This window comes from Pseudophryne corroboree, chromosome 2 (assembly GCF_028390025.1).
Source record: "Pseudophryne corroboree isolate aPseCor3 chromosome 2, aPseCor3.hap2, whole genome shotgun sequence".
NCBI lineage: Eukaryota > Metazoa > Chordata > Amphibia > Anura > Myobatrachidae > Pseudophryne > Pseudophryne corroboree.
Genome location: NC_086445.1, coordinates 979065462 through 979092475, shown reverse-complemented (window position 1 = coordinate 979092475; position 27014 = coordinate 979065462). Strand labels below are relative to the sequence as shown.

Genomic DNA, 27014 nt, shown 5'->3' with positions numbered 1-27014 from the left:
TATTATTATCCCACTTATTACATTTTTTCTGAAAATGCAAACCCCCCCCAGAGCTTAGGTGCCTGTATGTCACCCCACTGACATAGGAGCTGCAGGGAAGGGAACCTGCTCACCACATACTGTGGTGCATTACCAGGACATAGCAGGTGTGCATGCTGGGATTTGTAGTCCCACCACAGCCCGTTTGACCCGTCAACCTAGTACATGTCAACCTAGTGTCCCTGTCGACCTAATGCATGTCGACCTTCAGTGGTCAACCTAAGGACTGTCGACCTAAATTGTGTCGACCTAACCACCGTACCCCATAAGCATTATTATAGGTGCTATGCTATTTTACTAGTCCATGAATAACCCCCCAGCCACCAGCCAAGGGAGCACGTTGCAGCTGTCTCCCTCCAGAGGCGCAGTTCTCCTCTGGCCAGCGCGCAAAATGCACCGTGGCGCAGCTGCGAGCGCATATGCTCGCAGTCTGGCTGCAGTGTCCCCGGGAAGACGTGCTCCTGCTGCAGATTTCCAGGCTAGTCCAGCAGCTGCTTTCCCTTCTCTTCCCCCCCACCACCACTACCACCACCACCACCTCCCGTCCCTATGATTGATGATTTTGGCCATGCTCCAGCATAAGGAAGGCTTTTTGTTCCTCCTAAGCACTACGCACGAGATGAGATCACGCTCACATCAAAGGCTCGGGGGGAGGGCTCACAGGGCAAGCCCCATAAATTCCCGCACAGAGTGTCAGGCTCCTGCACAAGTCCCCCAGCCATAGCCCAGAGTGGATCAGAGGGAAGCCTGGAACACTGAGCTTTGCGCAGAGGCTCTGCAAGGCGTAAATAACACAACGCTCCAGCGCAATTTTCTACAAGGATAGCATTGGGGGGACGGAATCCGCTGCAGTGTCCCTACTACTTCCCAGCGCTGCCTCATATACCCACAGCTCCAGCGGTGACCTGCGCCCAGCGCAGCATTACGCACTGAGCCACTGCGCCCTGACTTGTTCCCTAACCGTGCCAAGGATGAAGTGTGTGCGCTGCCTGCTGCCCTGCGTGGTGGCACTGGTCTATGCCCGGATTGCTGCAGCTGTGCCAGTGGAAGAAGAGCTGGTGGCCCCTGTCAGGATGGAAGGGCAAGGAGGACCGTCCCAGGATGGAAAGGTGGTGTACCGCCTGGATGCATTTGGAGAAGCCCTGACCCTGGACTTAGAGCCTGACCCCAGCTTCCTGGCACAGGACTTCAGTCTGCAATACGTGGGTCGCCCCAAGTCTGGTGGAGAAGAAGTGTCAGGGACTCTGGCTGACCTGGCTGGCTGCTTTTATTCTGGCACTGTCAATGGGGACCCGGCGAGCAGCGCAGCCCTGAGTCTGTGCGCTGGGATCAGGGGAGCATTTTATCACCGCGGCGAAGAGTATTTCATCCAGCCCAGCAACCACACACTGACGGTGGCTGCTTCTGCCAACCCTTCCAGCCCACTGGTGCTGCATCTGGTCAGCAAGCGCAGCCGTGCCAAGGCCAAGTGTGGAGTGACAGATATTAGCCCCCAGCAGCTGGAATCTGATGAGCCACAGTACCCCAAAACCATGACACCACCAGGTAGGACCCTAAAAGTGCACTCACCCTCTTCTTGTAAGCCGGGCACTTTCATTTGTCAATCAGTCCTGAGAAAATAACTTTGCAGAACTTTCTAAAACTTTGTTGCTGCTAGATGCACTAAGAACATAAAGAAAATATACATTCTATCTATCTATCTATCTATCTATCTATCTATCTATCTATCTATCTATCTATCTATCTATCATACTACACCTGATCATGAAATAAGGAGTCATTGTTTCTTGTAAGGCCAAATAATCTGCAGGGCAATATGCCCTGTCGTTATGCCAGTCCGCCAAGTCACAGGGTTGTGCCACTTGTTGCATCACTGACCACCACCTGAGCCTTTAGGGATAGAGCTGGTAGAGAGTGTGGAAACTAACTAGTTAAACAATACATACTGTAAATGGGATGATATCATTTCAGAAATTGGACGTGCCTGTGCTTGCACAGCTTTATGGAAATAATTATACTTTGCTCTCCTCTTCTGTGTTGCAGAATTCTTATAAAAATTTCCATTGATAAAAAAAAAAACTGTTAAGGGTGATAATGAAAGCTGTTACAACTGATGACAGTGGCTGAATGTCAGTACAAGGGTATATTGTCTTGGGAAGGTGCTGCGGTTTCAGGGTCAGAGATGCAGTCGGTCATTTGGCAGGAGTCACAAACACTGTACTGTGATTATAAGGGGAAGCGAGTGAGCTAACATTTACTCCTTCAATGCTAAAATAAAAATTGGAAGGTGACTCATATATCTGCTGCAACTGGCCAAAAATGACTTAAGCACATTTGAAATTAGGACAATTTACCGCTTGAAAGCTCAGCAAATGTAACTTGATTTTAAAACTTTATTAGGATACTGAAAAAAAAAATGGCAACAAGCCGATTCACTGTTTTGTTCTTCTTTGCAGGATCGGGAAATTCTCGCAAGAAGAGGTTTGTCTCCAGCCCACGCTACGTGGAGACCCTGCTTGTGGCAGACCAATCTATGGCTGAATTTCATGGGAGCAACTTAAAGCACTACCTCCTCACGCTAATGTCAGTTGCTGCTAAGCTGTACAAGCATCCCAGCATCCGTAACTCAATCAGCCTAGTGGTGGTGAAGATACTCGTCATATACGATGAACAGAAGGGACCCGAAGTGACTTCCAACGCTGCCCTGACTTTGAGAAACTTTTGCAGCTGGCAGAAACAGCACAACCCAGCCAGCGACCGACATGCAGAACACTATGACACGGCAATCTTGTTTACAAGACAGGTGAGTGAATGCGGCGCCCAACCCATCACCCTGATACTCCAGTAGCATTAAATAGGTGACCGCCCGCTGCATATCTAGCTGTGATAACATGGTCAGAATTAGCTTTAAATAAAGAATTCCATCTCTGAAAAAAAAAAAACCCTGCTATGATCTGACATTTGCATTCGCTCCAGCCGGGGCCATAAGCCAGAGCTGAACATCTACTGCCAAAGTTTTGTCCTTGATCTAATTAATATTGAATCTTCTATTTTGTTTTCTTAAGGATCTTTGTGGAGCTCAGACATGTAGCACCCTTGGGATGGCAGATGTCGGCACTGTTTGTGATCCGAGTCGCAGTTGTTCGATCATTGAAGATGATGGCTTGCAGGCGGCATTCACAACGGCTCATGAACTAGGTATGCATCAAACTCTACTCAACACCAGTCTAGGATCAGGGTTTTGCTTCAAGACCAGGTCATAGTTCACACTCGTACATAAACTTATCAGGAAGGAAATGCCAAATTTAATGTTGGGTTAGAGACTCCAGATGGACAAGCTGAGGGTTTTATGCTTAGCGGCTGTAGAAAAGAGAAAAAGAAGTGCCAAACTTTTATGATGAGGAAACGCTCTGGACACTTGGGATCTTTGGAATACTTGATGTTGGCCGTGTTTGAACTGAAGACTTTCCTCAAGTGTCTTGTAGTGTTTTATGCAAGAATTGCAAAATGCATTTCAGGCGGAGAGAATAGTTCCGCTCTTTGAAAAAATAGAATCTATGTCTGGCATATTTCTTTAACAAACAAAAAATGTTTGTTTGCAGGTCATGTGTTCAATATGCCCCATGATGAGGCGAAGCACTGCTCCAGCTACAACGCAGCTAATAAAGACTCTCACTTGATGGCGTACATGCTCTCCAATCTGGACAGACAGGAACCGTGGTCTCCTTGCAGTGCCTACATGATCACCTCTTTCTTGGACAATGGACATGGTAAGCACATGTTTGGCTGAAGTCATGAAATGCGTTGGTCTCGGTGAAGTTTAAAGCAGCTTAGTTCCACCTGTCAACACTTCAGTGAGGTATATACAGTATTTCCTCATGGTTGAACTGTCTAATCCAGTAAACTGGATGCTGTCCAAAGAAAGTCATTGAATGCTAATGTACTGTTGTACAACCATCTTTCCATTCAAAAAGGGCCACCTAATAGTTATTGTGTCTAAAAGCCAACATTTTTACAGTGTCCGCCCCCTTTACCCCACCCTCCACCTCCTTGCAGCCAATCTTCCTGCAGTTACGCAAAATTGTCTGGGCATGTTGTCAAGTGAGATGTCACAAGCTGGGAGAGCATGTTCCCTGAAAACAGTCATTGCACTCAAACATTTTTTTTTTTTCTCCCTTTTAATTAGGCGAGTGCTTATTGGACAAGCCTAGCAGACCCATCCAGCTCCCATCTGATCTCCCTGGAACGCTGTACGATGCCAATAAGCAGTGCCAATTCACTTTTGGAGAGGAATCCAGACATTGTCCAGACATTGCCAGCACGTGTACGACCTTATGGTGCACCGGAATCTCTGGAGGACTGCTAGTCTGCCAAACTAAACACTTCCCCTGGGCCGATGGGACCACTTGCGGGGAAGGGAAATGGTGTTTGAATGGGAAGTGCGTAGAACAGATGGACAAGAAGCACTATGAGGTAAGCTTCATGTTTATTGATGTCCTCTTTTTTTTTTTTGTCAGATAATAGACTGTTAGATAATAGACTGATAATAAACACTGTCTCTTAGATAATGTCATTATTAATTTGGGATTAGCTCACTTTGTTTCTCTGGTTTTGAAACTATTTATAGCCACGCATCCCAGTATTTGACTTTATCTTTATAATGCCGGACTGGAAAATGACCTTAGATCATTGTTTCCAAACCTCTGTCCTCCAGGCTTACAAACTGTCCAGGTTTTAGTGATTTCCATTCCTGAGCACAGATGGTTATCTCAAAATAACTGAGGTACTAATTTGTCACCAGGGCACAAGTATCCTTAAAACCTGGACTGTCAGTGTGCCTTGAGGACCGTGGTTGGGGACCCCTGACTTAGATTGTCTCTCGGCTTGTCCTCCATAAAATACATGAACTTGAATTTGATTTCAACTGCACAATTGGATGAAATACATTTCAGTTGTGTGGACATCCTCTTCCAAATATTGTCTACTTCATAACCTATCACGTAGGATTGTGTATGTAGCAATGTTTTTAATTGGATCGTTATTGTTGTGTGAATTAACTATAAATGTGTATTAAGTTCTCCCTTTTTGTATTATTACAGACACCGGTACATGGCGGTTGGGGGTCCTGGAACCATTGGGGAGAGTGCTCTAGAACTTGTGGTGGTGGAGTGCAGTATTCTCTCCGGGAATGCAACAACCCAGTGCCAAAAGATGGAGGCAAATATTGTGAGGGCAAACGGGTCCAGTACCGTTCATGCAACACTGGGGACTGCCCGGACCGCAATGGTGAGTGGCTCTGGAATAAGGTGCATGAAATCTGAAGACCGTATAGCAACTAAATATGACATTAATGCTCTAACTTATTCTGATATCATCAGGCAAGACATTCCGAGAAGAACAATGTGAAGCTCACAACGACCTCTCCAAGTCTACTACTGATAGTGGACCTGCAGTGGAATGGACACCTAAATTTGCAGGAGTCCGTCCAAAAGACCGTTGCAAGCTTGTGTGTCGTGCTAAGGGAACTGGGTTTTTCTTCGTGCTGAATCCCAGGGTATGTTTCTAACATTGTAAATGATCTTACTGTAGCATGTTTTCTTCCTGTAACAGTGTAGACTGCAGGAATCAGAGTTATACTGGAGTTAATCAGCAATATAATATTAGTGAACAGGACTGACTAATAGATGATCGCTAAAGAGAATGCCACTTTATCTTCTAAAATACTTATTCTGTTTCAGTCGCCAGCTTTGAAGCCGTCATGCTTCACTCCCAATATATCAAATATGTTTATAGTGATAGACAAGAGTATTCTCTTGCATACAGTATCTAGTTTCACTACAACTTAGGAATCATCTTAGGGATCTTATCCTTGTTCAGCTAGCATCCTTCTTATGTACTTAGCTCTTAGTGAGTTGTCTTCTTAGACATGTCATGGGTACTAATTGCAAGTGGGACTGGTGGTACACTATTGATTTGCAAAAACAATATAAAGACTCAAACTCCGTAACAACCCATGTTTAGGGCGTTGATCTACAGGTTATCAACCCATGATCTCGGGAATTTCTTTTCAGTACAGTCACAAAAATCTATATACGGTCCAGCATTTATCATGCATTGAAAATGTCAGCATAATGGGTGCTTATAGGTCCTTAAAGATTTGTTTTGAAAGTCTTGGAGATGGCAGAATGGATTGTGTGCACTAACAATGCTACATTTGATAGGTTGTTATAGGTTAGAGCATATCTGTGCACATTTGCCATTTAATTTGGCAATATGAGGTTTCCAGTAGGTTCCAGAAGCCCCCAATGTCAACTGCATAAATTGATTCATATAGTCTTAAATTATTCACTGTAATTTGGAGAAGATGCAGCAAAACTTCTAAAGAGGACAACTAGAGGTTTTGCTGTCATCAATCAATCAATCAATCAATCAAATTCAAGCTATCCTTTATCTACTACATTCTATAGAACGATAGCTAGAATTTGATAGGTTGCTATGGGCAACACTTCCACTTTCCTTTTCAAAGCTTTGATAAATCTCTCCCAAGGGGTGTTGGCACTAGAGATGAGCGGGTTCGGATTTACTCGGTTCTTAATGCCAGAATTATGGCAAGTTCTTTTTTTCTGGATTTTTCTTATTAACTAGCCAAAACACGTGACGTCCGTGAGCCAATAAGGAGATTCGGGTAACTCTGAGTAAAACTGAACTAGCTCATCTCTATTTGGCACCCTACACATAAGTACAGTAGATGTTCACAGTGTTCTGTTGGCTGAGTTTTGTCCTTCTCTGGTCTTGTACAGGTAGCTGATGGTACTTCATGTAGCCCAGACTCCACCTCCGTCTGTATTCAAGGGCAGTGTGTTAAGGCTGGTTGTGATCGTGTAATAGGTTCCAGCAAGAAGTTTGACAAATGTGGAATCTGTGGTGGAAATGGATCCACGTGCAAGAAAATATCTGGGACTTTTACGAAAACACGGTATGTTAAATGCCAATTAATTATTATAATCATTTATGAATTTAGCACCACCATCTAACCCAGGGCTGTAGAGTGAATATTTGTCACTCACATCAGTCCCTGCCCCTTTGAAGCTTACAGTCTAATTCTCTAACACGCACAGTAGGTCTGTTTAAGGTCAGTTAATGATTGCTTTCATTTGTCAGGCTCCTATCTAACTATACAGCTGTGTTAATGAGTTGTATCTTTATTAGTGAGATCATAAATAATGGAGTAGCTGAGAGGCTCTTTAACTTTGAATCAATCAGAGGCTTTTGACAAAATACGGTGGTTGTGTATTTAATTTTTTTACACGTTTACCGTTTAACTGATTCAAAGGACAAAAGTCCATTTAATCTGTTACCGATTAAGTGCCTCCTAATCTTGACATGTTTGCAGAATTTTAATTTTGAAAGCAATCAGAGCAAATTAAATAAAGAGCTTGGTGACTATTGAAGTATTATAAAGTGGAAACATAGGGGGATATTTATCAAAGCTTGGAGAGAGAGAAATTACCAACCAATCAGCTCATCACAATCATTTTTCAAACACAGCTTGTTAAATGACAGTTGAGAGATGATTGGTTGGTGCTTTATCTCTCCACTTTATCTCGCCCCAAGCTTTGATAAAGCTGCCCCTTAAGGGCCCCATACACTACAACAATCTCATGTGGGAGGTGATCGCAGGCGAACACCCCGGCAGGCTCCCGGGGAGCAGGATCGGCCAAGATACATCGTATGCTGACCATTTGCATACAATATATCTGGGCGATCCCAAGCCATGCCCCCAGGTCGGACCAGATTGAATGTGCTGCACGTTCAATCTGGAGGATCAGATCCGATGCTCATGGGAACGCGCATAGGATCAGATCGGTTCGGAAACACCTCTAAAATGCCCGATTTCAGCCGATCTATCGGGCCGAATGCTCGAATTGGTCTGAATTAGGGCATTATCGCTCTAGTGTATGGGGCCCTTTAGAGTGTTGCATCAAAAAAACATGCCATGTCATCTAGTCTATTCACTGTAATGTCTATATCACTGTTTCTTGGATTCCAGTTGGATTTTTAGGGCATTCTTTTTGTAACTCATTTTGTTTTTGTGTATTTGTTTTTTCCTAATAATGTTTTGATTGTAGCGCATCATCTGATGTTGTACTTTTCATTTTTCTCCACAGACCTGGGTATCATGATGTTGTGACAATTCCTGCTGGTGCAACAAACATTGAAATCAAACAGCGCAACAACAGGGGTTCCATGCACGATGGCAGCTTTTTAGCGGTCAAGGCAGCGGACGGCACCTATATCCTCAATGGTGATTATACATTGTCCACACTGGAACAAGATATTTCCTACAGTGGCAACTTTTTGACGTACAGTGGTTCAACAGCTTCACTAGAGAGAATCCGCAGCTTTAAGCCACTGAAGGAACCGATAACCATTCAGGTCCTCACGGTGGGAGATTCTCAGCGACTGAAAATCAAGTACATTTACTTTGTCAAGAAACCGGCTCAAGCGGAAAAGACTCCAAATAAGAAGAAAGAATCTTTCAATGCTATACAAGAGACAATTCTCTCAGAATGGGTCATAGAAGAATGGGGTGAATGCTCAAAGACTTGTGGATTAGGCTGGCAGAGAAGATCCGTAGAGTGCAAAGACTTGAGGGGTCAGCCTTCAAAAGACTGTCCTAATGAACTCAAGCCAGACGATGTCCGGTCATGTGCAGACATTCCCTGCCCCCAATGGCAACTAGGAGAGTGGTCTTCTTGTTCTAAGACCTGCGGAAAGGGTTTCCGAAAGAGGCTCTTAAAATGTGTGTCCTACAAGGGTAGTAATTTGCCTCAAGACAATTGTGATCTTTCGAAGAAACCTAAACATTTAATAGACTTTTGCACGGTCTCCATCTGCAGTTAAACAGCATCCAGCTTGGAACATTACTAGGTTCTGTCAAGAAAACATGAACATGATGTTAGCAGAAGGTCAGGTAGTACGTGTCTGATGAACGTACAAGTCAGAGGATGGAAAGTTACTGGGAGGAAACAGTGCGAATATCTGCTGGTTGGGTTAGACCATCAGGGATAATAACTCAACGTAGGCTTGCAAGAAGGGCAAATTGGTGTCCCTAAATCCTTCATCTTTAGAAACCCTGGGGCATTAACCTTTCCAACCATAGTCTGTTACAAGTTAGGAAAAGATACAGAGCCCTGTAGATGGTGGCCATATAAGATAACGATTGGTGGTAAGCCAATCATTGTTGACTTTTTCTGAAGGGGCCTTCACATGGTTTTTAGACATTGTCCTTGGTCAGGGTAGCCTTACCTCAGTTACAAAGGGCAAAACCAAGAGCTGATAAGGATATTCAGTATAGTTCACTATGGCTGCTATCGCACTACAGTATATATATTATTATTTTTTTAGAGAAAGAAAGACATATTCTCATTTATACGATGAATGCAAATTAGGTGGACCAAATTTTTATTGTATTATGATTTACTAATAAAATATTAAAACTTATAGCACAATGCACCCCTATTATAAATGATAAGAATATTAGAAGTCACCAAGATGCACCGTAACCATATCAAACCATGATGATGGAGGCTTGGTGCTTTTATGTAAAGCAAAAATGACTTTCTATATTGAAATCTCTATATTAGGGGTTGTATTGTTCCTTATAATACATGAGTTTTGCTGATTTGATGACATCATAACTCAGTTGGTACAGATATTTATGGGAGGTTATAAACATATTAGCATCCCTTGTGTATTATTCTCCTCAATGAGATGATCACATCAATTGGATGGTAATGTCCCAGAGCTGTCCACAGTCTGATTATAAATTAACTCTTTTAACGAAGCCAATAACATTATGGACATGGGGGAGGGAGGGATAAATTAGGCCAGTATAGATTCTTCTATATATGTAGAGGTGTAAATATAGAAATATATATGTTGCATATTCAAGTTATGCAATATGGAAATACATTTGGTAGACAGTCCCGGAGATAGCAGGTCTATCTACAGCTGTTAGCCAACTGGCATGTGTCATTTTATCTATACCCCAATTGGAGAATATGACTTTAATGTGTGTGTGTGTAACTATATTATGTATACAAAGTATACTTTATAAGTATTTGCTCCAACCCCTTCTATGAAGGGATCGTTTTAATGACACATCATATACCTATTTATTTTTGTACATCAAGTCTAATTATATTTAAAGTTATCGCTTTCTATAACGAGAAAAGAGTATTTATGCATTATTATATGTAAGTAGAAATATTAAAAAGAACACAATGAAATTCTGACTTCCTTGTTTGCCTTCTTGATTCAAAATGACAAAACAAATGTAAATATTTGAGTTCCAACGCTTTACGAGTTTGCATAGCGTGACTGAGTATCCGACTTGTCTACACTCCTGCACTCTCTGTGCTTTGGCATTTTTGACAGTACAATGAGACACCGGCTAAGTGTCAACTTTTTGAAATTTTTTTTTATACCCCCAACCAAATAACTTTCAGGTGCGTTTCACAGCTGGTGTTTTCTCCCATACAATTACTAACATTTACGTACCTGGTGCACAGAAGAGGCCAGGGATTCCACCTATGAATGGAGAGAGAACCCCGCCTCCTCCCTCCCCCCCCCCCCAAACAAAAAATAAATAAAAATCACATGATTTCATTTGTGTTCTGCAATTTAATGAAAAATGAAGAAAAAGTGACATTTTGCCCATAGCAGCCTTTCGGATTCTAGATATGATTTTGTACAGCATGGTGGATAAATGTTAGCTAACCTTTGATTGGTTCCTAGTGGCAAGGCACCCTCTTCTCCTTTTTTAGTAAATCTACCTTTAAGAATGCTAGGATCTTTTCCCCTGATGTCATAGACCTGTGGCGAGATCTATTTTTACTGGGAAATGTTTCAATATGCTTCCAACAGCAACATATGTGCACAGTAAAAAGATAACAAGGCCAACATATGTGCACAGTAAAAAGATAACAAGGCTGCAATTACAGATGGTAAGTGTCACTGCTGCTGAAATTCAGATGGCAAACATACACTTCCAAAGACAGTTTAATGGGGATCTATATTTAATGTACATGTGATATACCCCTAGTAATAAAAAGCAAATAAAGTTCATAGAACTTTTTTTGTTGTTGTTTTTATCCATTCCTTTGACATCACTTTTTTTGAGTGATAGTGCTATAGATCTATACATAAAATAACACTGTAAGGGCTGGGTCTGTACATAGCATTTCTTTTTTTCCTGTGGGTTTTTTTTTCTTCCTTCCAGAAATATACTTCTAGGGACTCTTTATATAAAAACTATGGAGACAGAATTTTTTTTAAATTTTTTTTAGTTTTTGTTCGTTCAGACATCTCGCAAAAACTAGTGGATTAATTTGGATGGAGTTGTCACTATTGTATAGCTTAGTGACCTAGAAAGAAACTGAGGTCTGTATGATCTCGATGTGACATCAGGGAGAGGAGTAATAAAGGAAAAACCAGACGCTTGACACTCGGGGCAAACGCTCAGGGCTCCAGACGTTGATCTCAGGACCAGCTGCTTCTCCCATGGGCTACTTTCGTGTTGTTAACCCCTGAAGGAAAACTGCAAATATTGCTTACAAAGAAATGTGGCAGTATCGATGGTGTAATGGTTAGCATTACTGCCTCACAGCACTGAGGTCATGGGTACGATTCCCACCATGGCTCTACCTGTGCGGAGTTTGTATATTCTCCCCGTACTTGCGTGGGTTTCCTCTTGGTACTCCGGTTTCCTCCCACAATCCAAAAAAATACTAGTAGGTCAATTGGATCCCAACAAAATTAACCCAAGTGTGAATGTGTTTGTGTGTACATGTGGTAGGGAATATAAATTGGAAGCTCCACTGGGGCAGGGACCGATGTGAATGGCAAAATATTCTCTGTAAAGCGCTGCGGAATATGTGTGCGCTATATAAATAACTGGTAATAATAATGTGTACAAATCTATATAATATAAGGCTAATGCTGCTTCTAACCGCTATAGGGGGAAATTCAAGTGTTTTGCATGCCGCTGGCCACTAGATGGCGCCCAACAGAGCAATTGAGGTTTTGCTCCGTTCGGCCACGCACAGCCACCGGCGCTGACATTACTGTTATGATGTTCTGTCATTTTGATGGGCTAATAACTAATATAAAATATACATCACAATATTAGATGGCACTACTGTCTTTGTAATTGCAGCACTGTCACCCTAACAGCATAAAGGCAGAAAACATGCATTCTTATGTATAATTCTATAAATTAGAGATGATTGTTTTGTTTTACGCTCCAAAGAAATCCATTTATTGCATTTACTTGCTGTATTCCACGTTGGTTTTTCTAACACAGGCACAACAGTAATGGCTGCCCCCTACCTGGCTAATTTTATTCTTTCTCTGACGTCCTAAGTGGATGCTGGGACTCCGTAAGGACCATGGGGAATAGCGGCTCCGCAGGAGACTGGGCACAACTAAAAGAAAGCTTTTGGTCTAACTGGTGTGCACTGGCTCCTCCCCCTATGACCCTCCTCCAGACCTCAGTTAGAATCTTGTGCCCGGCTGAGCTGGATGCACACTAGGGGCTCTCCTGAGCTCCTAGAAAGAAAGTATATTTTAGGTTTTTTATTTTACAGTGAGATCTGCTGGCAACAGACTCACTGCAGCGAGGGACTAAGGGGAGAAGAAGCGAACCTACCTGCTTGCAGCTAGCTTGGGCTTCTTAGGCTACTGGACACCATTAGCTCCAGAGGGATCGAACACAGGACCCGACCTCGATCGTTCGGTCCCGGAGCCGCGCCGCCGTCCCCCTTACAGAGCCAGAAGCAAGAAGTGGTCCGGAAAATCGGCGGCAGAAGACCTCGGTCTTCAACAAGGTAGCGCACAGCACTGCACCTGTGCGCCATTGCTCCTCATGCACACCTCACACTCCGGTCACTGATGGGTGCAGGGCGCTGGGGGGCACCCTGAGCAGCAATATAAACACCTTGGCTGGCAAATCATCACAATATATAGTCCCAGAGGCTATATATGTGATAAATTACCCCTGCCAGAATTCCTGAAAAAAGCGGGAGAAGTCCGCCGAAAAAGGGGCGGGGCTAACTCCCTCAGCACACTGGCGCCATTTTTCCCTCACAGCTCCGCTGGAAGGATCGCTCCCAGGCTCTCCCCTGCAGTATCAAGCTACAAAGGGTAAAAAAGAGAGGGGGGGGGGCACTAAATTTAGGCGCAGTATAACTTATATAGCAGCTATAAGGGGAAATAATTTAGTTAATCCCTGTATTATTATAGCGCTCTGGTGTGTGCTGGCATACTCTCTCTCTGTCTCCCCAAAGGGCTTTGTGGGGTCCTGTCCTCTGTCAGAGCATTCCCTGTGTGTGTGCGGTGTGTCGGTACGGCTGTGTCGACATGTTTGATGAGGAGGCTTATGTGGAGGCGGAGCAGATGCCTATAAATGTGATGTCACCCCCTGCGGGGCCGACACCTGAGTGGATGGTTATGTGGAAGGAATTACGTGACAGTGTCGACTCCTTACATAAAAGGTTTGACGACATACCAAATATAGGACAGCCGGCTTCTCAGCCTGTGCCTGCCCAGGCGTCTCAAAAGCCATCAGGGGCTCTAAAACGCCCACTACCTCAGATGGCAGACACAGATGTCGACACGGATACTGTCTCCAGTGTCGACGACGATGAGAATAATGTAACTTCCAATAGGGCCACACGTTACATGATTGAGGCTATGAAAAATGGGTTGCACATTTCTGATGTTACTAGAGATGAGCGCCGGAAATTTTTCGGGTTTTGTGTTTTGGTTTTGGGTTCGGTTCCGCGGCCGTGTTTTGGGTTCGACCGCGTTTTGGCAAAACCTCACCGAATTTTTTTTGTCGGATTCGGGTGTTTTTTTTAAAAAACACTAAAAAACAGCTTAAATCATAGAATTTGGGGGTCATTTTGATCCCAAAGTATTATTAACCTCAAAAACCATAATTTACACTCATTTTCAGTCTATTCTGAATACCTCACACCTCACAATATTATTTTTAGTCCTAAAATTTGCACCTAGGTCGCTGGATGACTAAGCTAAGCGACCCTAGTGGCCGACACAAACACCGGGCCCATCTAGGAGTGGCACTGCAGTGTCACGCAGGATGTCCCTTCCAAAAAACCCTCCCCAAACAGCACATGACGCAAAGAAAAAAAGAGGCACAATGAGGTAGCTGTGTGAGTAAGATAAGCGACCCTAGTGGCCGACACAAACACCGGGCCCATCTAGGAGTGGCACTGCAGTGTCACGCAGGATGTCCCTTCCAAAAAACCCTCCCCAAACAGCACATGACGCAAAGAAAAAAAGAGGCGCAATGAGGTAGCTGTGTGAGTAAGATAAGCGACCCTAGTGGCCGACACAAACACCGGGCCCATCTAGGAGTGGCACTGCAGTGTCACGCAGGATGGCCCTTCCAAAAAACCCTCCCCAAACAGCACATGACGCAAAGAAAAAAAGAGGCGCAATGAGGTAGCTGTGTGAGTAAGATAAGCGACCCTAGTGGCCGACACAAACACCGGGCCCATCTAGGAGTGGCACTGCAGTGTCACGCAGGATGGCCCTTCCAAAAAACCCTCCCCAAACAGCACATGACGCAAAGAAAAAAAGAGGCGCAATGAGGTAGCTGTGTGAGTAAGATAAGCGACCCTAGTGGCCGACACAAACACCGGGCCCATCTAGGAGTGGCACTGCAGTGTCACGCAGGATGGCCCTTCCAAAAAACCCTCCCCAAACAGCACATGACGCAAAGAAAAAAAGAGGCGCAATGAGGTAGCTGTGTGAGTAAGATAAGCGACCCTAGTGGCCGACACAAACACCGGGCCCATCTAGGAGTGGCACTGCAGTGTCACGGAGGATGTCCCTTCCAAAAAACCCTCCCCAAACAGCACATGACGCAAAGAAAAAAAGAGGCGCAATGAGGTAGCTGTGTGAGTAAGATAAGCGACCCTAGTGGCCGACACAAACACCGGGCCCATCTAGGAGTGGCACTGCAGTGTCACGCAGGATGTCCCTTCCAAAAAACCCTCCCCAAACAGCACATGACGCAAAGAAAAAAAGAGGCGCAATGAGGTAGCTGTGTGAGTAAGATAAGCGACCCTAGTGGCCGACACAAACACCGGGCCCATCTAGGAGTGGCACTGCAGTGTCACGCAGGATGTCCCTTCCAAAAAACCCTCCCCAAACAGCACATGACGCAAAGAAAAAAAGAGGCGCAATGAGGTAGCTGTGTGAGTAAGATAAGCGACCCTAGTGGCCGACACAAACACCGGGCCCATCTATGAGTGGCACTGCAGTGTCACGCAGGATGGCCCTTCCAAAAAACATTCCACAAACAGCACATGACGCAAAGAAAAATTAAAGAAAAAAGAGGTGCAAGATGGAATTGTCCTTGGGCCCTCCCACCCACCCTTATGTTGTATAAACAGGACATGCACACTTTAACCAACCCATCATTTCAGTGACAGGGTCTGCCACACGACTGTGACTGAAATGACGGGTTGGTTTGGACCCCCACCAAAAAAGAAGCAATTAATCTCTCCTTGCACAAACTGGCTTTACAGAGGCAAGATGTCCACCTCATCATCATCCTCCGATATATCACCGTGTACATCCCCCTCCTCACAGATTATCAATTCGTCCCCACTGGAATCCACCATTTCAGCTCCCTGTGTACTTTGTGGAGGCAATTGCTGCTGGTCAATGTCTCCACGGAGGAATTGATTATAATTCATTTTAATGAACATCATCTTCTCCACATTTTCTGGATGTAACCTCGTACGCCGATTGCTGACAAGGTGAGCGGCGGCACTAAACACTCTTTCGGAGTACACACTTGTGGGAGGACAACTTAGGTAGAATAAAGCCAGTTTGTGCAAGGGCCTCCAAATTGCCTCTTTTTCCTGCCAGTATAAGTACGGACTGTGTGACGTGCCTACTTGGATGCGGTCACTCATATAATCCTCCACCATTCTTTCAATGTTGAGAGAATCATATGCAGTGACAGTAGACGACATGTCCGTAATCGTTGTCAGGTCCTTCAGTCCGGACCAGATGTCAGCATCAGCAGTCGCTCCAGACTGCCCTGCATCACCGCCAGCGGGTGGGCTCGGAATTCTGAGCCTTTTCCTCGCACCCCCAGTTGCGGGAGAATGTGAAGGAGGAGATGTTGACAGGTCGCGTTCCGCTTGACTTGACAATTTTCTCACCAGCAGGTCTTTCAACCCCAGCAGACTTGTGTCTGCCGGAAAGAGAGATCCAAGGTAGGCTTTAAATCTAGGATCGAGCACGGTGGCCAAAATGTAGTGCTCTGATTTCAACAGATTGACCACCCGTGAATCCTTGTTAAGCGAATTAAGGGCTCCATCCACAAGTCCCACATGCCTAGCGGAATCGCTCCGTGTTAGCTCCTCCTTCAATGTCTCCAGCTTCTTCTGCAAAAGCCTGATGAGGGGAATGACCTGACTCAGGCTGGCAGTGTCTGAACTGACTTCACGTGTGGCAAGTTCAAAGGGCATCAGAACCTTGCACAACGTTGAAATCATTCTCCACTGCGCTTGAGACAGGTGCATTCCACCTCCTATATCGTGCTCAATTGTATAGGCTTGAATGGCCTTTTGCTGCTCCTCCAACCTCTGAAGCATATAGAGGGTTGAATTCCACCTCGTTACCACTTCTTGCTTCAGATGATGGCAGGGCAGGTTCAGTAGTTTTTGGTGGTGCTCCAGTCTTCTGTACGTGGTGCCTGTACGCCGAAAGTGTCCCGCAGTTCTTCTGGCCACCGACAGCATCTCTTGCACGCCCCTGTCGTTTTTTTAAAAATTCTGCACCACCAAATTCAAGGTATGTGCAAAACATGGGACGTGCTGGAATTTGCCCATATTTAATGCACACACAATATTGCTGGCGTTGTCCGATGCCACAAATCCACAGGAGAGTCCAATTGGGGTAAGCCATTCCGCGATGATCTTCCTCAGTTGCCGTAAGAGGTTTTCAGCTGTGTGCGTATTCTGGAAACCGGTGATACAAAGCGTAGCCTGCCTAGGAAAGAGTTGGCGTTTGCGAGATGCTGCTACTGGTGCCGCCGCTGCTGTTCTTGCGGCGGGAGTCCATACATCTACCCAGTGGGCTGTCACAGTCATATAGTCCTGACCCTGCCCTGCTCCACTTGTCCACATGTCCGTGGTTAAGTGGACATTGGGTACAGCTGCATTTTTTAGGACACTGGTGACTCTTTTTCTGAGGTCTGTGTACATTTTCGGTATCGCCTGCCTAGAGAAATGGAACCTAGATGGTATTTGGTACCGGGGACACAGTACCTCCAACAAGTCTCTAGTTGGCTCTGCAGTAATGATGGATACCGGAACCACGTTTCTCACCACCCAGGATGCCAAGGCCTCAGTTATCCGCTTTGCAGTAGGATGACTGCTGTGATATTTCATCTTCCTCGCAAAGGACTGTTGGACAGTCAATTGCTTGGTGGAAGTAGTAAAAGTGGTCTTACGACTTCCCCTCTGGGATGACCATCGACTCCCAGCAGCAACAACAGCAGCGCCAGCAGCAGTAGGCGTTACACGCAAGGATGCATCGGAGGAAGCCCAGACAGGAGAGGAATCGTCAGAATTGCCAGTGACATGGCCTGCAGGACTATTGGCATTCCTGGGGAAGGAGGAAATTGACACTGAGGGAGTTGGTGGGGTGGTTTGCGTGAGCTTGGTTACAAGAGGAAGGGATTTACTGGTCAGTGGACTGCTTCCGCTGTCACCCAAAGTTTTTGAACTTGTCACTGACTTATTATGAATGCGCTGCAGGTGACGTATAAGGGAGGATGTTCCGAGGTGGTTAACGTCCTTACCCCTACTTATTACAGCTTGACAAAGGCAACACACGGCTTGACACCTGTTGTCCGCATTTCTGTTGAAATACTTCCACACCGAAGAGCTGATTTTTTTGGTATTTTCACCAGGCATGTCAGTGGCCATATTCCTCCCACGGACAACAGGTGTCTCCCCGGGTGCCTGACTTAAACAAACCACCTCACCATCAGAATCCTCCTGGTCAATTTCCTCCCCAGCGCCAGCAACACCCATATCCTCCTCATCCTGGTGTACTTCAACACTGACATCTTCAATCTGACTATCAGGAACTGGACTGCGGGTGCTCCTTCCAGCACTTGCAGGGGGCGTGCAAATGGTGGAAGGTGCATGCTCTTCACGTCCAGTGTTGGGAAGGTCAGGCATCGCAACCGACACAATTGGAGTCGGACTCTCCTTGTGGATTTGGGATTTCGAAGAACGCACAGTTCTTTGCGGTGCTACTGCTTTTGCCAGCTTGAGTCTTTTCATTTTTCTAGCGAGAGGCTGAGTGCTTCCATCCTCATGTGAAGCTGAACCACTAGCCATGAACATAGGCCAGGGCCTCAGCCGTTCCTTGCCACTCCGTGTGGTAAATGGCATATTGGCAAGTTTACGCTTCTCCTCCGACAATTTTATTTTAGGTTTTGGAGTCCTTTTTTTACTGATATTTGGTGTTTTTGGATTTGACATGCTCTGTACTATGACATTGGGCATCGGCCTTGGCAGACGACGTTGCTGGCATTTCATCGTCTCGGCCATGACTAGTGGCAGCAGCTTCAGCACGAGGTGGAAGTGGATCTTGATCTTTCCCTAATTTTGGAACCTCAACATTTTTGTTCTCCATATTTTAATAGGCACAACTAAAAGGCACCTCAGGTAAACAATGGAGATGGATGGATACTAGTATACTTATGGATGGACTGCTGAGTGCCGACACAGAGGTAGCTACAGCCGTGGACTAACGTACTGTGTCTGCTGCTAATATAGACTGGATGATAATGATATGAAATCAATATATATATGTATGTATATATAATATCACTAGTACTGCAGCCGGACAGGTAGATAATATATTTATTAGGTAATGATGACTGATGATGGACCTGCTGGACACTGTCAGCTCAGCAGCACCGCAGACTGCTACAGTAAGCTACTATACTATAGTAGTATGTACAAAGAAGAAAGAAAAAAAAAAAACCACGGGTAGGTGGTATACAATTATGGATGGACTGCCGAGTGCCGACACAGAGGTAGCTACAGCCGTGGACTACCGTACTGTGTCTGCTGCTAATATAGACTGGATGATAATGATATGAAATCAATATATATATGTTTGTATATATAATATCACTAGTACTGCAGCCGGACAGGTAGATAATATATTTATTAGGTAATGATGACTGATGACGGACCTGCTGGACACTGTCAGCTCAGCAGCACCGCAGACTGCTACAGTAAGCTACTATACTATAGTAGTATGTACAAAGAAGAAAAAAAAAAAAAACCACGGGTAGGTGGTATACAATTATGGATGGACTGCCGAGTGCCGACACAGAGGTAGCTACAGCCGTGGACTAACGTACTGTGTCTGCTGCTAATATAGACTGGATGATAATAATATGAAATCAATATATATATGTATGTATATATAATATCACTAGTACTGCAGCCGGACAGGTAGATAATATATTTATTAGGTAATGATGACTGATGACGGACCTGCTGGACACTGTCAGCTCAGCAGCACCGCAGACTGCTACAGTAAGCTACTATACTATAGTAGTATGTACAAAGAAGAAAGAAAAAAAACAAACCACGGGTAGGTGGTATACAATTATGGATGGACTGCCGAGTGCCGACACAGAGGTAGCTACAGCCGTGGACTAACGTACTGTGTCTGCTGCTAATATAGACTGGATGATTGATAATGAGATGAAATCAATATATATATGTATGTATATATAATATCACTAGTACTGCGGCCGGACAGGTAGATAATATATTTATTAGGTAATGATGACTGATGACGGACCTGCTGGACACTGTCAGCTCAGCAGCACCGCAGACTGCTACAGTAAGCTACTATACTCTATAGTAGTATGTACAAAGAAGAAAGAAAAAAAAAAAACCACGGGTAGGTGGTATACAATTATGGATGGACTGCCGAGTGCCGACACAGAGGTAGCTACAGCCGTGGACTACCGTACTGTGTCTGCTGCTAATATAGACTGGATGATAATGAGATGAAATCAATATATATATATGTATGTATATATAATATCACTAGTACTGCAGCCGGACAGGTAGATAATATATTTATTAGGTAATGATGACTGATGACGGACCTGCTGGACACTGTCAGCTCAGCAGCACCGCAGACTGCTACAGTAAGCTACTATACTATAGTAGTATGTACAAAGAAGAAAGGAAAAAAAAAACCACGGGTAGGTGGTATACAATTATGGATGGACTGCCGAGTGCCGACACAGAGGTAGCTACAGCCGTGGACTAACGTACTGTGTCTGCTGCTAATATAGACTGGATGATTGATAATGAGATGAAATCAATATATATATGTATGTATATATAATATCACTACTACTGCAGCCGGACAGGTAGATAATATATTTATTAGGTAATGATGACTGATGACGGACCTGCTGGACACTGTCAGCTCAGCAGCACCGCAGACTGCTACAGTAAGCTACTATACTCTATAGTAGTATGTACAAAGAAGAAAGAAAGAAAAAAAACCACGGGTAGGTGGTATACAATTATGGATGGACTGCCGAGTGCCGACACAGAGGTAGCTACAGCCGTGGACTACCGTACTGTGTCTGCTGCTAATATAGACTGGATGATAATGAGATGAAATCAATATATATATATGTATGTATATATAATATCACTAGTACTGCAGCCGGACAGGTAGATAATATATTTATTAGGTAATGATGACTGATGACGGACCTGCTGGACACTGTCAGCTCAGCAGCACCGCAGACTGCTACAGTAAGCTACTATACTCTATAGTAGTATGTACAAAGAAGAAAGAAAAAAAAAAACACGGGTAGGTGGTATACAATTATGGATGGACTGCCGAGTGCCGACACAGAGGTAGCTACAGCCGTGGACTACCGTACTGTGTCTGCTGCTAATATAGACTGGATGATAATGAGATGAAATCAATATATATATATATGTATGTATATATAATATCACTAGTACTGCAGCCGGACAGGTAGATAATATATTTATTAGGTAATGATGACTGATGACGGACCTGCTGGACACTGTCAGCTCAGCAGCACCGCAGACTGCTACAGTAAGCTACTATACTATAGTAGTATGTACAAAGAAGAAAGAAAAGAAAAAACCACGGGTAGGTGGTATACAATTATGGATGGACTGCCGAGTGCCGACACAGAGGTAGCTACAGCCGTGGACTAACGTACTGTGTCTGCTGCTAATATAGACTGGATGATTGATAATGAGATGAAATCAATATATATATGTATGTATATATAATATCACTAGTACTGCAGCCGGACAGGTAGATAATATATTTATTAGGTAATGATGACTGATGACGGACCTGCTGGACACTGTCAGCTCAGCAGCACCGCAGACTGCTACAGTAAGCTACTATACTCTATAGTAGTATGTACAAAGAAGAAAGAAAAGAAAAAAAACACGGGTAGGTGGTATACAATTATGGATGGACTGCCGAGTGCCGACACAGAGGTAGCTACAGCCGTGGACTAACGTACTGTGTCTGCTGCTAATATAGAGTCTAGACTGGATGATAAATTATTAATAATGAGATGAAATCAATATAATATCACTAGTACTGCAGCCGGACAGGTACTATATATATTTATTATGTAATGACTGATGACGGACCTGCTGGACACTGTCAGGTCAGCACAGCACCGCAGACTGCTACAGTAAGCTACTATAGTAGTATGTATAAAGAAGAATGAAAAAAAAAAAACCACGGGTAGGTGGTATACAATATTATATATGTATATATATTATATACAATTTTATATATATATATATATATATATATATATATATATATATTAAACTGGTGGTGATTGATTATTAAACTGGTGGTCACTTCAGGTCACGTTGCAACTTGCAACTAGTACTCCGAGGCCTAAGCAGACAATCACAAAATATATTATTATACTGGTGGTCAGTGTGGTCACAACAATGGCAGTGTGGCACTGACTCTGGCAGCAAAAGTGTGCACTGTACGTTATATGTACTCCTGAGTCCTGCTCTCAGACTCTAACTGCTCCCCACTGTCAGTGTCTCCCCCACAAGTCAGATAATACACTTACAGTCACACTATCTATTATCTAATCTAGTATAAATATCACTTCAGCAAGTAGTATAGTAGTATACAGTATAGTAGTACTCCTCCTAATAATGCTCCCCAAAATACTGTGTCTCTCTCTTCTCTAAACGGAGAGGACGCCAGCCACGTCCTCTCCCTATGACTCTCAATGCACGTGTGAAAATGGCGGCGACGCGCGGCTCCTTATATAGAATCCGAGTCTCGCGATAGAATCCGAGCCTCGCGAGAATCCGACAGCGTGATGATGACGTTCGGGCGCGCTCGGGTTAGCCGAGCAAGGCGGGAAGATCCGAGTCGCTCGGACCCGTGAAAAAAAACATGAAGTTCGGGCGGGTTCGGATTCAGAGGAACCGAACCCGCTCATCTCTAGATGTTACCACAAAAAGGGGTATTATGTTTGGAGAGAAAAAACTACCAGTAGTTTTTCCTCCATCTGAGGAATTAAATGAAGTGTGTGAAGAAGCGTGGGCTTCCCCCGATAAGAAACTGATAATTTCTAAAAGGTTACTAATGACGTACCCTTTCCCGCCAGAGGATAGGTCACGTTGGGAAACATCCCCTAGGGTGGATAAAGCGCTCACACGCTTGTCAAAGAAGGTGGCACTACCGTCTCCGGATACGGCCGCCCTAAAGGAGCCTGCTGATAGAAAGCAGGAAGCTATCCTGAAGTCTGTATATACACACACAGGTATTATACTGAGACCAGCTATTGCTTCAGCATGGATGTGCAGTGCTGCAGCTGCATGGTTAGATTCCCTGTCGGAAAATATTGATACCCTAGACAGGGACACTATATTGCTAACCGTAGAGCATATTAAAGACGCAGTCTTATACATGAGAGATGCACAGAGGGATATTTGCCGGCTGGCATCTAAAATAAGTGCAATGTCCATTTCTGCCAGGAGAGGGTTATGGACTCGGCAGTGGACAGGTGATGCAGATTCTAAAAGGCACATGGAAATTTTGCCTTATAAGGGTGAGGAATTGTTCGGGGATGGTCTCTCGGACCTCGTTTCCACAGCAACAGCTGGGAAGTCATCATTTTTACCCCAGGTTCCCTCACAGCCAAAGAAAGCACCGTATTATCAGGTACAGTCCTTTCGGCCCCATAAGGGAAAGCGGGTTAAAGGCGCGTCCTTTCTGCCCAGAGGCAGAGGTAGAGGGAAAAAGCTGCAGCATACAGCCAGTTCCCAGGAGCAAAAGCCCTCCCCCGCTTCCTCCAAGTCCACCGCATGACGCTGGGGCTCCACAGGCGGAGCCAGGTACGGTGGGGGCCCGTCTCAAAAACTTCAGCAATCAGTGGGCTCGCTCACGAGTGGATCCCTGGATCCTTCAAGTAGTATCTCAGGGGTACAAGCTGGAATTCGAGACGTCCCCCCCCCCCGCCGTTTCCTCAAATCTGCCTTGCCAACAACTCCCTCAGGCAGGGAGGCAGTGCTAAAGGCAATTCACAAGCTGTATTCCCAGCAGGTGATAGTCAAGGTGCCCCTACTTCAACAAGGACGGGGTTACTATTCCACAATGTTTGTGGTACCGAAACCGGACGGTTCGGTGAGACCCATTTTAAATTTGAAATCCTTGAACACATATATAAAAAAATTCACGTTCAAGATGGAATCGCTCAGGGCGGTTATTGCAAGCCTGGACGAGGGGGATTACATGGTATCACTGGACATCAAGGATGCTTACCTGCATGTCCCTATTTACCATCCTCACCAGGAGTACCTCAGATTTGTGGTACAGGATTGTCATTACCAATTCCAGACGTTGCCGTTTGGTCTGTCCACGGCTCCGAGGGTATTTACCAAGGTAATGGCCGAAATGATGATACTCCTTCGAAAAAAGGGAGTATTAATTATCCCGTACTTGGACGATCTCCTGATAAAGGCGAGGTCCAGGGAGCAGTTGTTGGTCGGGGTAGCACTATCTCGGGAGGTGCTACAACAGCACGGCTGGATTCTAAATATTCCAAAGTCACAGCTGGTCCCTACGACACGTCTACTGTTCCTGGGGATGGTTCTGGACACAGAACAGAAAAAAGTGTTTCTCCCAGAGGAGAAGGCCAAGGAGCTGTCATCTCTAGTCAGAGGCCTCCTAAAACCAAAACGGGTGTCGGTGCATCACTGCACGCGAGTCCTGGGAAAAATGGTAGCTTCCTACGAAGCAATTCCATTCGGCAGGTTCCATGCAAGAACCTTTCAGTGGGACCTGTTGGACAAGTGGTCCGGATCGCATCTTCAGATGCATCGGCTGATAACCCTGTCTCCAAGGACCAGGGTGTCTCTGCTGTGGTGGCTGCAAGGTGCTCATCTTCAAGAGGGCCGCAGATTCGGCATACAGGACTGGGTCCTGGTGACCACGGATGCCAGCCTTCGAGGCTGGGGGGCAGTCACACAGGGAAGAAACTTCCAAGGGCTATGGTCAAGTCAGGAGACTTCCCTACACATAAATGTTCTGGAACTGAGGGCCATTTTCAATGCCCTAAGTCAGGCAAAACCCCTGCTTCAAAACCAGCCGGTACTGATCCAGTCAGACAACATCACGGCAGTCGCCCATGTAAACCGACAGGGCGGCACAAGAAGCAGGACGGCGATGGCAGAAGCCACAAGGATTCTCCGATGGGCGGAAAATCACGTGTTAGCACTGTCAGCAGTGTTCATTCCGGGAGTGGACAACTGGGAAGCAGACTTCCTCAGCAGGCACGACCTCCACCCGGGAGAGTGGGGACTTCATCCAGAAGTCTTCCAACTGATTGTAAACCGTTGGGAAAGGCCACAGGTGGACATGATGGCGTCCCGCCTAAACAAAAAGCTAGAAAGATATTGCGCCAGGTCAAGAGACCCTCAGGCGATAGCTGTGGACGCTCTAGTGACACCGTGGGTGTACCGGTCGGTTTATGTGTTCCCTCCTCTTCCTCTCATACCAAAGGTACTGAGGATAATAAGGAGAAGAGGAGTAAGAACTATACTCATTGTTCCAGATTGGCCAAGAAGAGCTTGGTACCCGGAACTTCAAGAAATGATCTCAGAGGACCCATGGCCTCTGCCGCTCAGACAGGACCTGCTGCAGCAGGGGCCCTGTCTGTTCCAAGACTTACCGCGGCTGCGTTTGACGGCATGGCGGTTGAACGCCGGATCCTGAAGGAAAAGGGCATCCCGGAGGAAGTCATTCCTACGCTGATTAAAGCTAGGAAAGAAGTGACCGCGAACCATTATTACCGCATTTGGCGAAAATATGTTGCGTGGTGTGAGGCCAGGAAGGCCCCAACGGAAGAATTTCAGCTGGGCCGTTTCCTGCACTACCTACAGTCAGGGGTGACTATGGGCCTAAAATTGGGTTCCATTAAGGTCCAGATTTCGGCTCTTTCAATTTTCTTCCAGAGAGAACTGGCTTCACTGCCTGAAGTTCAGACTTTTGTTAAGGGAGTGCTGCATATTTAGCCCCCTTTTGTGCCTCCAGTGGCACCTTGGGATCTCAACGTCGTGTTGAATTTCCTAAAGTCACATTGGTTTGAGCCACTTAAAACCGTGGAATTGAAATATCTCACGTGGAAAGTGGTCATGTTATTGGCCTTGGCTTCGGCCAGGCGTGTATCAGAATTGGCGGCTTTGTCATGTAAAAGCCCTTATCTGATTTTTCATATGGATAGGGCAGAATTGAGGACTCGTCCCCAGTTTCTCCCTAAGGTGGTATCAGCTTTTCATTTGAACCAACCTATTGTGGTGCCTGCGGCTACTAAAGACTTGGAGGCTTCCAAGTTGTTGGACGTAGTCAGGGCCCTGAAAATTTATGTTTCCAGGACAGCTGGCGTCAGAAAGACTGACTCGCTATTTATCCTGCATGCGCCCAACAAGTTGGGTGCACCTGCTTCGAAGCAGACTATTGCTCGCTGGATCTGTAGTACGATTCAGCTTGCACATTCTGCGGGTGGACTGCCGCATCCTAAATCAGTAAAAGCCCATTCCACGAGGAAGGTGGGCTCTTCTTGGGCGGCTGCCCGAGGGGTCTCGGCTTTACAACTTTGCCGAGCAGCTACTTGGTCGGGGTCAAACACATTTGCTAAATTCTACAAGTTTGACACCCTGGCTGAGGAGGACCTAGAGTTTGCCCATTTGGTGCTGCAGAGTCATCCGCACTCTCCCGCCCGTTTGGGAGCTTTGGTATAATCCCCATGGTCCTTACGGAGTCCCAGCATCCACTTAGGACGTCAGAGAAAATAAGATTTTACTCACCGGTAAATCTATTTCTCGTAGTCCGTAGTGGATGCTGGGCGCCCATCCCAAGTGCGGATTGTCTGCAATACTTGTATATAGTTATTGCTTAACTAAAGGGTTATTGTTGAGCCATCTGTTGAGAGGCTCAGTTATATTTCATACTGTTAACTGGGTATAGTATCACGAGTTATACGGTGTGATTGGTGTGGCTGGTATGAGTCTTACCCGGGATTCAAAATCCTTCCTTATTGTGTCAGCTCTTCCGGGCACAGTATCCTAACTGAGGTCTGGAGGAGGGTCATAGGGGGAGGAGCCAGTGCACACCAGTTAGACCAAAAGCTTTCTTTTAGTTGTGTCCAGTCTCCGGCGGAGCCGCTATTCCCCATGGTCCTTACGGAGTCCCAGCATCCACTATGGACTACGAGAAATAGATTTACCGGTGAGTAAAATCTTATTTTTTATTGATTGGATATAAGCCCTCAT

At 45.2% G+C, this 27014-nt stretch overlaps 1 protein-coding gene across 1 annotated transcript; it reads left to right on the top strand.

Moving 5' to 3' along the window:
* Window positions 1–732: 732 nt before the first annotated feature.
* On the top strand, window positions 733–10337 carry ADAMTS1 (ADAM metallopeptidase with thrombospondin type 1 motif 1). Its single transcript, XM_063956388.1, has 9 exons — window positions 733–1584; window positions 2496–2842; window positions 3105–3237; window positions 3642–3809; window positions 4226–4512; window positions 5139–5325; window positions 5418–5593; window positions 6840–7015; window positions 8208–10337. The coding sequence occupies exons 1-9, from the start codon at window positions 1011–1013 to the stop codon at window positions 8941–8943; spliced, it is 2784 nt and encodes a 927-aa protein (XP_063812458.1). The 5' UTR covers window positions 733–1010; the 3' UTR covers window positions 8944–10337.
* Window positions 10338–27014: the final 16677 nt, after the last annotated feature.